The sequence below is a fragment of the Symphalangus syndactylus genome, chromosome 1, assembly GCF_028878055.3.
Source record: "Symphalangus syndactylus isolate Jambi chromosome 1, NHGRI_mSymSyn1-v2.1_pri, whole genome shotgun sequence".
Lineage (NCBI taxonomy): Eukaryota > Metazoa > Chordata > Mammalia > Primates > Hylobatidae > Symphalangus > Symphalangus syndactylus.
Genome location: NC_072423.2, coordinates 22,799,282 through 22,813,339, shown reverse-complemented (window position 1 = coordinate 22,813,339; position 14,058 = coordinate 22,799,282). Strand labels below are relative to the sequence as shown.

The following is a 14,058-nucleotide window of genomic DNA, read 5'->3' as shown; positions in this document are numbered from 1 at the left end:
GAGTCACGGGGAGAATCTGCTCTAAGACACTAATGAACTTGGAATGGCAATTAAACATATTTATTGGGAAAGAATATTTTTATTTTTAAAACCTCTTGCAAACTGTTCTCGTAACCTCTGATTCTAATGATTGCTTTCCTTGTGCCCTGTTTACAGTTGCTTCATGTTAACACTGCCTCAGGATATGGAAACTCTTCTAATAGTCAGGTAAAGAGAATATGTTCTTATATACCCAAAGGACTACAAATCATGCTGCTATAAAGACACATGCACACGTATGTTTATTGCGGCACTATTCACAATAGCAAAGAGTTGGAACCAACCCAAATGTCCAACAACGATAGACTGGATTAAGAAAATGTGGCACATATACACCATGGAATACTATGCAGCCATAAAAAATGATGAGTTCATGTCCTTTGTAGGGACATGGATGAAACTGGAAACCATCATTCTCAGTAAACTATCGCAAGGACAAAAAACCAAACACCGCATGTTCTCACTCATAGGTGGGAACTGAACAATGAGAACTCATGGACACAGGAAGGGGAACATCACACTCCGGGGACTGTTGTGGGGTGGGGGTAGGGGGGAGGGACAGCATTAGGAGATACACCTAATGCTAAATGACGAGTTAATGGGTGCAGCAAAACAACATGGCACATGGATACATATGTAACAAACCTGCACATTGTGCACATGTACCCTAAAACCTAAAGTATAATAATAAAAAAAAAAAAAGAAAAAGAGAAGGTGAGCCAGGTGCAGGGGCTCATGCCTGTAATACCAGAACTTTGGAAGGCTGAGGCTGGTGGATCACTGGAGCCCAGGAGTTCGAGACCAGCCTGGGCAACATGGAAAACCCCATCCCTGCAAAATATACAAAAATTAGCTTATAGTCCCATCTACTTGGGGGGCTATGGTGGGAGGTTAGCTTGAGCCAAAGAGATGGAGGTTGGAGAATGTGGAACTAACCTTTTAAAGCAAAGAAACATGCTTTATTCATATTTCCAGATTGTAAATTTTTCAAGTAAAATTTTTGATAATTTACTTGTTATTTATTACTTTAGTAATATTTTATTTGCATATTGGCCATATTTGGGCAAGAAAGGATGAAGTTAAATGTTTTGCCTTTTTCTTTGTATATTCATAGACAACTTACATTGGTAAAATTAATTAATATATGTGTTATGCAAAATCATTATCTTCTGTTAACAATTTTAAGTCCAAGTACTTAGTAAATTATTTCATTTGATCACAGACGCTATTTTGAGAAAGGGTAAGACATAGATGTATGTGGCCTTGTTTGCTGTTTTTATAGTATTTAAAAAAATTCTTTTATGGTATAATTTGCCTGTTTTATTTTATGTGTGAGATTATGCATATCTTTTCAGTCCAAAAATAAATTTTTATACATCTTTTTAATAACAGCCAGGGCTCCAGTCTCAACTGAAAAGAGTTCTTTCTGATATAAATGCATCCCACAAGGACTATGATTTCAGCATTGTGAATGGTCTTTTTGCCGAAAAAGTGTATGGCTTTCATAAGGTAAGTGAAACTGCCTTTGTTAGAAGGACCTGAATCTTATTAAATCCATTATCTGAACAAAAGCTTGTGTCTTTCTACTGAGCAATACAAAGATGGTTTTGTTTCTCATTGCTACTTATTATGTTCTCAGATGTCTTGAAAATATCATCACCATTTCCAAAGTTCAACTTTTTACCCAATTAATCCACATATTCAGGTTCATTAGACTGATAGGCTTCAAAACAGAGGAGAACGCGTCTATTGGTAGGGATGCTGAGCTATAAATGGAATGGAGGAGCAGTCAGCCCATTTAGGAGTGTCCATGGCAGGCAACACATTCTGGGCTCAAGCAATAATCCCACCTCAGCTTCCTGAGTAGCTGTGACCACAGGTGCATGCCACTATGCCCAGCTAATTTTTTTGTTGTTGAGAAAGGGTCTCTCCATGTTGCCCAGGTTGGTCTTGAACCCCTGGACTCAAGTGATCCTCTTGCTTCAGCCTCCCGAATTGCTGGAACTACAGGCATGAGCCATCTTGCCTGGCCAAATTTTATTTTTTATGTCACTTAAGTTTTACGTATTTTTTTAAGGACATAGACAAGTCTTAGAAGGAGATCAACATGACATACTAGTTGGACTTTTTAAAAAAGTATAAATGCTTAGTGGCTTCTAGCTCTTCTATAGCTTCTCTCTCTCTCTCTCTCTTACTTTTAGGCAGAGTCTAGCTCTGTTGCCCAGGATGGAGTGCATTGGTGCAATCTTGGCTCACTGCAACCTCTGCGTCTCGGGTTCAAGTGATTCTCCTGCCTCGGCTTCCCAAGTAGCTGGGATTACAGGCATGTGCCACCACGTCCTGCGAATTTTTTTTTTTTTGTATTTAGTAGAGATGGGGATTTGCTATGTTGGCCAGGCTGGTCTCAAACTATTGACCTCAGGTGATATGCCCACATCAGCCGCCCAAAGTGCTGGGATTACGGGCATGAGCCACTACATCTGGCCTGAGTTTCTTGGAAGTGGTAGAGAATAGCAACATCTACGTAACTATCCTGCCCCTCCCCACTGCTATCTTTATTCCTTGCTGACATCTTGCATGTATCAACCTCTTGCATGTATCAACCTTTCTAGGCCATGGACTACTTAAAATTACTCTTTGTGCGGTGGCTCACGCCTGTAATCCCAGCACTTTGGGAGGCCAAGGCGGGCGGATCACGAGGTCAGGACATTGAGACCATCCTGGCTAACACGGTGAAACCCCGTCTCTACTAAAAATACAAAAAATTAGCCGGGTGTGGTGGCAGGCGCCTGTAGTCCCAGCTACTCGGGAGGCTGAGGCAGGAGAATGGCGTGAACTCAGGAGGTGGAGCTTGCAGTGAGCCAAGATAGCTCCACTGCACTCTGGCCTGAGCGAAAGAGCGAGACTCCATCTCAAAACAAAACAAACAAAAAAAAACTGCTGTTTGTGTCAAAGTGGATGGATGAATGGATGTGTGGATGGAAGAATGAATTAATCAGTAGATGAAAAGAGCTGTATCCAAGGAAATCACACACAAAGCTTGCATTAGAGAGCTAGTCTTATCCTGCAGATAGACAAAGGACAACTAGTGAATCTTCATTATTAGGATGAAAATCCTGTAAACTTTAACAGAAAATCCACTAACAATACATGGTTTGTAATACATCTTTCTCTTCTAATTCTGAACATCTTTCCACAAAAATATATGTGTGTATATTCATTGAATTACTAATGTGTTGATAAATTAGATCATTATGACTTTTTTTTTATTAGGAACAGCAAGTATTTCTTAGGCAACTATTATGTCCAAGGCAATGTGCTAGGTACTGGGAATAAAATAATAAGCAAGGCATATATAGTCTTGACTTCACAGAATTTGCTGTTTTGTGAAGGACTCAGACAATCTCAAAGGTAAAAATGATGCATTATGATAACAGCTGTTAAGAAAAGAAATCAAGATAAACAGACTGTTAGAAAATGTAGGTGGGACCGGGCGTGGTGGCTCATGCCTGTAATCCCAGCACTTTGGGAGGCTGAGGCGGAAGGATCACCTGAGGTGAGGAGTTCAAGACCAGCTGACCAACATGGTGAAACCCCATTTCTACTAAAAATACAAAAATTAGCCTGGTGTGGTGGAAGGCACCTGTAATCCCAGCTACTCGGGAAGCTGAGGGAGGAGAATCACTTGAACCCAGGAGGTGGAGGTTGCAGTGAGCCGAGATCGTGCCATTGCACTCCAGCCTGCAAGGGGACAAGAGTGAGACATTGTCTCAAAAAAGAATTAAAAAAAAAAAAAGAAAAGAAAATGTAGGTGGAACTTAGAGAAGATATCTGTCAAGGAGAGACAGCCATACTTGGAACTAGAAAATGCGTAAGACATAATCAAGAGCTATATGGGCCATTTCAGGCAGAAGGAATGTTGTTCAAACACCTCTAGTGAGAGAGGACACATGGCATTTTTGAGCAACTGTCAGGAATGTGGTATTGTGGGACAGTAGAGTAAGGAGAAAGTGGCTATGACGTATGCAGAGTGGGCATCAGCAGAGCCTTCTCGGCAAGGTTCAAGGGCTTGGGCTTTGTCTTGAGTGCAATAATGTAGCCTTGAAAAATTTGCAGCAGGAAGGGATGACACAGGCAAGGGAAACTGGTTAGGAGGCTATTGAGTTATTTAATATGAGAACGCAGTGGTAGAAGGGTGGGCTTTATCCATTCTCTATTAGCCTCCTCAAATCCATTTCAGATAAACTTAAGTTTAAACAGAGTATTTGCCATACAAATTCAACTTCAAATACACCAGATCCCCTTCCAGTCCTATTTGCATATATCCCTATATTTACATACTCATCTCTGAGGCAGAGTTGAAACTTTGAATAAAGCAGTGGAAATAAAAAGTTCAAAAACACATTTCTTATATACTTAGCTGGTGATGATTTGTAAATACAAGAACTATATTCTTCTTTGTAGGACTACATTGAGTGTGCCAGAAAATTATACGATGCCAAAGTGGAGCGAGTTGACTTTACAAATCATTTAGAAGACACTAGACATAAAATTAATAAGTGGGTTGAAAATGAAACACATGGTGAGTATTGAAATACCTTATTTTTCTACAAGATTTGTCAGTTCTATATGTGAATACTGAGAACAAAAGCTAGGAGTCTTTTGTACATACAAGGAACAGCTCCTCCTAGTTCAAAGTAATGATTGCTGCTACTTAAAATTGCTTTAGTATTTGTCTGCAATGTGGTTTTGAATAATCTTGATAATTTGAATGCTTTGTACTTTTCAGAAGTTCAGTCTTTTACATTATCCCATTTCATTGGCAAAACCCTGCGGGACAAACATATTATTGTGACCACTTCATAAGTGAATAACAAGCTGAGTTAATTTGATAAATTAACCTCAATATCTCACCCTAGTTAGTGAACAAAAACTGAGTTATTATTTTCTTGTTTCTTGTTATTACTTTCAATGACCACATTATTATTTTCAATGACCACAGCATAACATTTCATTTAATAATCAATCTGTTTTTTAAAGATAGGGCTGATTTTCATACTTTATAATTGCTTTATGGACTGAATCTTATTAAAGTTATAACATTTTACTGTCAAAGAAATATATTTTCATGATATTGCTTTTCCCAAGGATGTATAATATATCTCTCATTTTAAAATGTTCTTTATTTACCAAAATAATTTATGTAACAAAGGTAGTACCTTCTAGAAAAAGTACAGCTCTTTATTGGTAAGTCTCTGTCACAACTAAAAACTGAATTCCAGCTAATGTTCTGGTTTAGTGAAAAGCAAATAAAGAAATTTATTAATCCTTGCTTTGTTCATCAACCAATTCCAAAGCTAGTAGTTGTTTCATTACCTAAGGGTTGGCCTTGATTTGTACTCTAAACATTGTACCTGTATTTACTGAGCCTGGCTGTGCCTCAGAAATATAGATAAATATATCTTGCACTTTTAAATGCAAACTTTCAGCAGCATACACTTAGTCCTGGGACTAAGAATGCAGTGTATAAATTTTCTTTTTATTCATTCATTCCTCATTATATTCATAGTGGGTTACTTTGATGTTTAGCCATCACATTTTTCATATACAGCACTTATAAATCAAGAGAAACTATGTAATTATTACTTTTCTAAAATCTAGGTGAGATTCTATTTAATATTTAATATAAGGGTATCAGATTGCTAACAACTTTTTCTATTTAGACTAGTTATTTATTTCTCTGCCTTCCTTTCTCATGCAAATCTATGCTAATTACTCTAATTTTTCATAAGCATATGTACTCAATATTTATTTGAGGAAACACTTAAAAATGTTGCTAATATTCTAAACAACCCTACCCAGGTCTTGAAGCCCACATCCTCTACGCAATACCAGAGCCATCCTTTTGAAAGGCAAATCAGATCCATCATGACCATGACCTTTCTTGTCTTTCAATGAATCCTGAGCAATTATTTTCCATCACCTTCAAAATAATCCAAAATTCTTACCAGACATTCAAGCCTCTTCATTATCAGGCCCTTGCTTCCAATCTTGCCAACCTTATTCTCCCCGACAAATACACCTTGCTCTTCCAGGCTCTGTGCCTTTGAATAAATAGTCTCTGCTTTATGGAAGCTCTTCCTCCTCCCCACTGTTCTTCAGCTAAAGCAGACAGCCACAGAAAAAGTTGGGTGACTTTAATCTGTGCTCCCACAGTGCACTGAGATCAGACCTCTATGTTACTGGTGGGTTACAACTGCTCTTTGGATGTTGACTTTTCTGTTCTGGACTGGGAGCTCAATGATGGCACAGGCTATGTCTTTCACATTTGTAATTCAAATATGCAGAATAGTGCATAGCATCCAGCAAAAATTTTATTAATGTGGAATGAAGGAGGGCATTACCCTTTCAATGGATTGAAGTACTGTAGTCACAAAAGGTGGCCTAGTCAATGCAGTAAAGGCACTTTGATACCTATGAGCAGGGACCCTGGGGTTGTCTTCCCGGGTTGGAATCCTATTGCTATCATTTTCTGGTTGTGTGTCTTGATCTCTTTGTGCCTTAGCTTCCTCAACAGGAAGTGGGAACAATAATAGTGCCTACCTCACAGGGATTATGTGAGGATTAAACCAAAGATTGCATCTAAAAGGCTTAGAAAGTGCTGGACACATTAATTGCTCATAGGTTATTCTTAATATTCTTATTGGTGTTATTCTGTGTTAAGAAAAAAACTTCATACCAATTAATGGTCTTTTAAATCATTTTTAAAATTATGTTAAAATAAACCTTTTTCCCTCAATTTTTTTTTCAAAAGGCAAAATCAAGAACGTGATTTGTGAAGGTGGCATAAGCTCATCTGCTGTAATGGTGCTGGTGAATGCTGTGTACTTCAAAGGCAAGTGGCAATCAGCCTTCACCAAGAGCGAAACCATAAATTGCCATTTCAAATCTCCCAAGGTATGTTGTCAATCTCCTATTTAATTTGGAACTTTTCCCCAATAGTATTCCTTTGCAGGACTGTGATAGTTACATAGTAAACTCTAGGTTCACCGTTTTTAACCCATTTCTTCTTTTGCATTACCAATACTATATGGTCAGTTGCTTTATAAAGCAAACTTGCTATTTTCCCTGTCATGCAGGCTATGAAACGCCACCAAAGGTGTCTTGTAAATTGGCATTCTTTAAAATGCATTCAAAATTGAAAGAAGTGGTATGAATGTATCTTAAGATATTATAATTGGAGGCCTATAAGAACAAATATGACCAGAGTGTATTTTTCATTTTTCATTATTTTTACCATGGAGTCTATATTTAAAATCATTTACCATCAATGATTTTCCTGAGTCACAGCAGGGAATGTGTTTTCTTTTGCAAGGAGAAAAGTTATATTTAGTAAAGTTAAGCATTTCCAAGTACAAGCCATATGTATTTCTTCACTTAGTTCTGTTTTTGATCTAAAACATCTTGTTACCAACCTTTATAAAACATATATTCTTGGGTTTTAAAATCCATTTGTACACAGTAATCTTAGTACAGCAGAAACAACAAAGCTCTTGCAGTCAGGAATGTTGTATTGGGGCCCCTGCCTTGCTTCACAGAAGCTGCATTCCTGTTTCCTGTGTTATTCTTTTTCTCCTAATTTCTTTTTATTTTAAAAAGCATTACTGTATCATAATATTGTTTTAAACACTCTTCCTGCTAGTCCACACACCCTATGTAATGTAGCTATAACAGACAGCTTGTAATGTAATATGCTATGGAATCTAGATCTCTGATATCAATGTTAGTTCTATCATATTAAAAATTGGTAACATAATCTCTCCAGCAGAACCCAGATGTGTGATTCTTTCCCTGCCCCAGTGAGACATCCTGTCTATCACATCCCAGTCCCCATGTGTGTCAGGCTCAATTCTGCGGACCTGTCTCACTAAGCGGGTAGATTTCATGTGTGTTCTTTCTGAGGATTGGACTCTAAGTCAAAAAAGGCAACCTTTCCAGAGAAAGAAGGACCTTTGGTTCAAGGACAAAGAATCATCTGTCATCTGTCCTCCTCATGTAGGATGTTTTTTCCTAAAAGGGGATATTACAGAAATGTTGACAAGTTTGCAGATCATAATATCACTAGGAGAAAATTTATTGTACCTCAATGGTGTCTCTAAATCTATAAATGATAGTCTCAAGATAAGAGCTACTTATTTTTTTGCCCTAGTGAATTTGAGGGACATTATCAAATACCTTGCAGGAATTTTTATTTTTCCAAGACCTCATGCTTAAATAGTGTATTTTTTTTTTTTTTTTTTTTGAGACAGGGTCTCACTCTGTTGTTGCCCAGGCTGGAGTGCAGTGGTGAAATCACTGCTCACTCTAGCCTTGACCTCTTGGGCTCAGGTGGTCCTCCCACCTCAGCCTCCCAAGTAGCTGGGACTACAGGCATGTTCCACTACACCCAGCTGTTTTTTTTTTATTATTTTATTTTTAGTAGAGATGCGGTCTCACCATGTTGCTCAGCCTGGTCTTGAGCTCCTGGGCTCAAGCAGTCGTCTTGCCTGGACCTCCCAAAGTGCTGGGATTACATGCATGAGCTACTGTACCTGGTCTTAAATTGTGTAATTTTGTTAGTACTAGTCTGTATTTTACTTCTGAGAAGACAAAAAAAACCTATAGCATTCATTTTTCATTTTAATGTTATTTAGTAAATTTTCATTACTTATTATAGAGACTTTTCAGTGAAAATACTAAGTACAAGGCAATGTTCCAAAGTGCCAGCTGTATTAATTCACATAATCCTCACAACAGTCTTGTACAGCAGGGATTATAGTCATTCCCATTCTATAGATGGGGAAATGGAGGAACAGAGAGGCACAGTAACTCACCCAGGGTCACACAGTTAGGAAATTTTAAACTCAAGGAATCAAACTTGAAGTCTTGGCTTTACCACTAAGATTTGCACCAATGCAACCACTATTGGTAACATGTCAGGAAAAAATCTGCAGGATCAACTGAGCAAAAATTTATTGACCAAGTACAATATTCTTATATGTATTTGGTTAATAAGTAAAATGAGGTGGGATTATAAATAATTTTTTGTGACTTGACTTTCAGTGCTCTGGGAAGGCAGTGGCCATGATGCATCAGGAGCGGAAGTTCAATTTGTCTGTTATTAATGACCCATCAATGAAGATTCTTGAGCTCAGATACAATGGCGGCATAAACATGTACGTTCTGCTGCCTGAGAGTGACCTCTCTGAAGTAAGTTACGACTGTCATTTTCACTACTGGGAAATAAGACTTTTAGGATACTGTTGATTCAGTTTTCATTGATAAACTGTAAGATTTCAGGGTATTGATATATTAGAGACTTACCTACTTATTAATTTATTTGACAAATATTTAAGGAGTACCTAGTATGAGCCAGACACCATTATAGTTGCTGAGATTGACTTAACTCAGTTTAGCATAATTTTAGTTGAGTAGTGATCAAGTTGGAACGCTTTCAAATGTCAGCTATGGAATTAAAAACACATGAGTTTAGGTCTTTTTGGTGTTTGGCCATGAATACAGTCTTCTATGTGTTATTGAAATTTTGCTAGACTGAGCATCTTTAGGCAGGTATGATATGATAGAGTCCTGAGCCTTTTAGAATTAAAATGTATGATCTCACTGTAATTGGACAAGAGGGTCTCCCTGCCTGCTGCACAGACAAAATCAATTCACTGAGGGCACAGCATTGTAGTAAAGAGAGTTTAATTGATGCAAGGCCGACCATGCCACATGGGAGATGAGGTCACTACTACTCAAATCAATCTCCCTGAAGGTTCAGAGGTTAGGAGTTTTCAAGGATAGTTTAGTGGGCAGGGGTCTAGGAAATGAGTGCTGTTGATTGGGTGGGGATGCAGTCGCAAGCGTGTGTAAAACTGTCCTCATGCACTGAGTCCACCTGTGGACTCTGTGGGGGCCACAGGACCGGTTTAGTCATGAGTCATGAGTCCAAGTGGAGTTAGTATCAGAAATGTAAAAGTCTGAAAAGACATCTCAAAAGGCCAGTCTTAGGTTCCACAATAGGGATATTATCTATAAGAGTCATTGAGGGAGTTACAAATTTTATGGCCTCCATAACAATGATTTGTTAATGTTTACTACGCCTACACTGTGGTGGAATTCAGGCCTCTTTCATAATCATAATCATGTGGTCTTTCATTAGTTTTACAAAGGTGGTTTAGTTTTGGGAAGGGCTATTATGATCCTTGCCTTACATTTAAACTATAAACTAAATTTCTTCCAAAGTTATCTTAGCCTATGCCAAATAATGACCAACAACAGCTTGGAGGTTAGCAGCAAGATGGAGTCAACTATGTCAGATTTCCTACTGTTATAATTTTGCAAAGACAGTTTCATCACTCCATGCTGCTGTGTCTCAAGTGAAAAGCAGAGTTTAGGGACTGCCCTGTGACTGATGTGGCAGGAAAAATGGACCAACAGTGCAATGGGAAGACGGTGGGGGCCATGCAAGCCAGACACCACCACTGAATCTCAGAGCCTGATCTTTTTTCAGCCCTTTTTCTGCTTTTCCTCCTCCTAAACTTGGCTCTTTGAGTTTGATCTGCAATCTCCGAGGACTGGACTCATCTTCCTTCTCTATTCTCTCATTAAAAAGGAATAGCAGGTGCCATTTATTGAGCACCTACTACATCCCAGGCTATGTGCTCTGAGCTTCATTTATATTATCTTGTTGGATGTTTATAGCAAGCACGTGAGATAGGAAAGGGAGGCTGAAGAATTTAATCAATTTTTCTGATAGATGCATATGTATAGATATGCATATTTGTGTGTATGTATGTTCACACACATATATGTATGTCAGCTACACTGAAAAGTTACAATACACTTAAAAGTATTTGTTTTGTTTTGACTTGGAAAATAATGAATATTTGCTGTGGAGTAACAGGACAGTGGACTGAATATAAAGAAACAGACATGCCTACCATCCAAGGGGCATTACTATGATTTAAAAACATGACTTTAAAGCTTTGGAATGACACTTTCTACATAGACAAAGATTACGGAATTTTAGCAATAACTTTCTTTCATTACGTTTTCATCTTAATTATTTTGACATGAGAAGCAAGAGAAATGTCATAAAATTGGTACTATTAAATACAAAATATGACCATATAAAATATTGGTCTTCATATTAAATCTATAATTCACTTGATAATCTTCATAACAATCAGATTTTAGCATACAGCAATTAGTTTAACTTGAAATAATCTGCAGCAGAAAAAGTAGCCCCAATAAAACAAGCTAACAATATAGTTTTGTTCTTGCACTTACTGTCTGAATTTTCCTTTTCCATAATAGATTTCCTAATAATGTTTGAATCTGACTATTATAAACCTACATACTATACAATCTTAAAAACCTGCATAATCCTTCACAACCAGATAACGATGAGGAAGTTGGATCTCGGTGCACTAAATGAAAAAAAAATTCCAACAGGGTAAAAATATATTACAGATCAACCACAAAACTGAATAATCAAAACAAAAAATTCAAATTAGACTAAATTTGACTGTACAAATTTAGGTCCTTGATAAGAATACAAGTTAAATTTAATATCAGTAAAAAGTTGTTTAGGATTGAAGTTGAGCCTGAATTTGAGAAGAAATGTCCTTATGTAAGATTTCTAAACAATGTTTATGAAAAATCTTCTTATTCTAAATTGAGAATTTATGATCAATTCTCAGTATTCAAGAGCTGGTGAATTGGCTTTGTGAATTGTTTGTGGGCAGCGATGCTGCTGGAGAGAGAGATAAGGACTCTTCTAGCTGTGTAACTAAGGTTGCTTGCTTTGCATTCAGGCATATCAAACTACATCCTCCTGCACTTCAGTTGCCTCATCTGTTGAGAACAAGAAATTGATTTGAATTCAAGCCTCCCAGACAGTATGGGTAACTGTACTGGGAGATATTGGTCACCCAAACCTTCAAGGCTGGAGCTCTGGGATCCTTGCCTCAGGCCACATAGGGTTTCTTTGGTTTACTCCAGTAAGCTGTGCAAACATTATTTTATCTGTCTTTCATGATAAGGAGATGGCTAGGAAATATTGATTTAAATGACCACTGGGCTCCTTTCTCCCTCTGATGGTCTCAAATTCCCAGGTTCCTTTACCTGTCTGTTGCTCCACTTTGGCTGTATCTGCTCATGGGTGAGCAGAGAGTGGAATTGCCCTAAGGTGCAAATAAATCATGCCTTCTCAAAGTAGAGCAAATTAAACATGGGATTTGTTAAAAAGTACTTGAGCTATTCATTTTGTTCATGTTCTGTTTCAAGACTTCCCAAGACACATTCATGTACTTGAACACAAATATCCAGGAAGCGATAATTATAGAAAACTATGTATCTTTGTAGCTATTGTTTCATCTGTCACTTAACCATATGATTCTAAATTATCTCTGAATTATTTTTACAGATTGAAAACAAACTGACCTTTCAGAATCTAATGGAATGGACCAATCCAAGGCGAATGACCTCTAAGTATGTTGAGGTATTTTTTCCTCAGTTCAAGATAGAGAAGAATTATGAAATGAAACAATATTTGAGAGCCCTAGGGCTGAAAGATATCTTTGATGAATCCAAAGCAGATCTCTCTGGGATTGCTTCGGGGGGTCGTCTGTATATATCAAGAATGATGCACAAATCTTACATAGAGGTCACTGAGGAGGGCACCGAGGCTACGGCTGCCACAGGAAGTAATATTGTAGAAAAGCAACTCCCTGAGTCCACGCTGTTTAGAGCCGACCACCCATTCCTATTTGTCATCAGGAAGGATGACATCATCTTATTCAGTGGCAAAGTTTCTTGCCCTTGAAAATCCAATTGGTTTCTATTACAGCAGTCCCCACAACATCAAAGAACCACCACAAGTCAATAGATTTGAGTTTAATTGGAAAAATGTGGTGTTTCCTTTGAGTTTATTTCTTCCTAACATTGGTCAGCAGATGACACTGGTGACTTGACCCTTCCTAGACACCTGGTTGATTGTCCTGATCCCTGCTCTTAGCATTCCACCACCATGTGCCTCGCCCATTTCTAATTTCATTGTCTTTCTTCCCACATTCATTTCTATCATTCTCCCCCATGACCCATCTGGAAATTATGGAGAGTGCTTAACTGGTAAGGAGAATGTAGAAGTAGCCCTAGGGATCCCTTTTGAAACCCTACAGTTATCACAGATATTCTAGCTTCATTGTAAACAATCTAGGAAATAAGCCCAGCTGCTTTCTAGAAATAAGTGTGAAGGATAAGTTTTCTTTGTTGACCTATGAAGATATTAGAGTTTACCTTCATACGTTTGAGTTTAAATCAGTGTATAATCTAGGTGGTAAAAAATATGAAATTGGGATTGGGGACCAACCAAAATATTTCATTAATGCTTTCAATTGACAAATTTTGGCCTTTCTTTGATAAGACAGTATGTACATAGTTTTTTCAAATATTAAAAATCTTTTAACTGTTGGCAGTTGTCATTTACAGAATCATATTTCATATGCTGTGTAGTTTATCAGTTTTTTCTCTATTTATCAGAATAAAGAAATACAACATACCTGTACAGTGTGATTGCTTTCCTCTGACCAACTGTAGGACAACTGGGGCTTTCTTTGTTTTCTAGGCAAAGCAAGCAAGCAAGCAAGCAAGCAAGCAAGCATTCTTTTATAATATGTTTGATTTGATTCAATGTGGCTCATTTATTACACATAAAATTGCTTATACAGATATATAGACTGATGAACTAATTTTAAATAGTAGGATTTAAATTCATGAGGGAAATGATTTGTGTATATGAATATTTATAATAAGCCATCTGTAATTTTATAAACAGAAGAAAAATAAATTGAGAATCAGTAGATCATGCTGAACTTACTTATGAGTTTGTAAACAATGAGTCCATTGAATTATATTTTCATCAACAAAGACTTTTACCTGAATAGGAACTGTATAAATCAGTGATAGCCTATTGCA

General features: G+C 37.5%; 1 protein-coding gene across 2 annotated transcripts in view; it reads left to right on the top strand.

The window, feature by feature from the left end:
* The window catches only part of SERPINB7 (serpin family B member 7), a 56,214-nt gene extending 42,572 nt beyond the window's left edge, over positions 1 to 13,642 (top strand). The window contains exons 3-8 of one of the 2 annotated variants that reach the window (XM_055291994.2): positions 157 to 207; positions 1,432 to 1,548; positions 4,504 to 4,621; positions 6,854 to 6,996; positions 9,142 to 9,288; positions 12,509 to 13,642. In XM_055291994.2, coding sequence (XP_055147969.1) covers positions 157 to 207; positions 1,432 to 1,548; positions 4,504 to 4,621; positions 6,854 to 6,996; positions 9,142 to 9,288; positions 12,509 to 12,907 — 975 coding nt within the window. In that variant the 3' untranslated portion in view covers positions 12,908 to 13,642. The remainder of the gene's footprint in view (positions 1 to 156; positions 208 to 1,431; positions 1,549 to 4,503; positions 4,622 to 6,853; positions 6,997 to 9,141; positions 9,289 to 12,508) is intronic. The other variant, XM_055292002.2, reaches the window with a different exon arrangement.
* Positions 13,643 to 14,058: the final 416 nt, after the last annotated feature.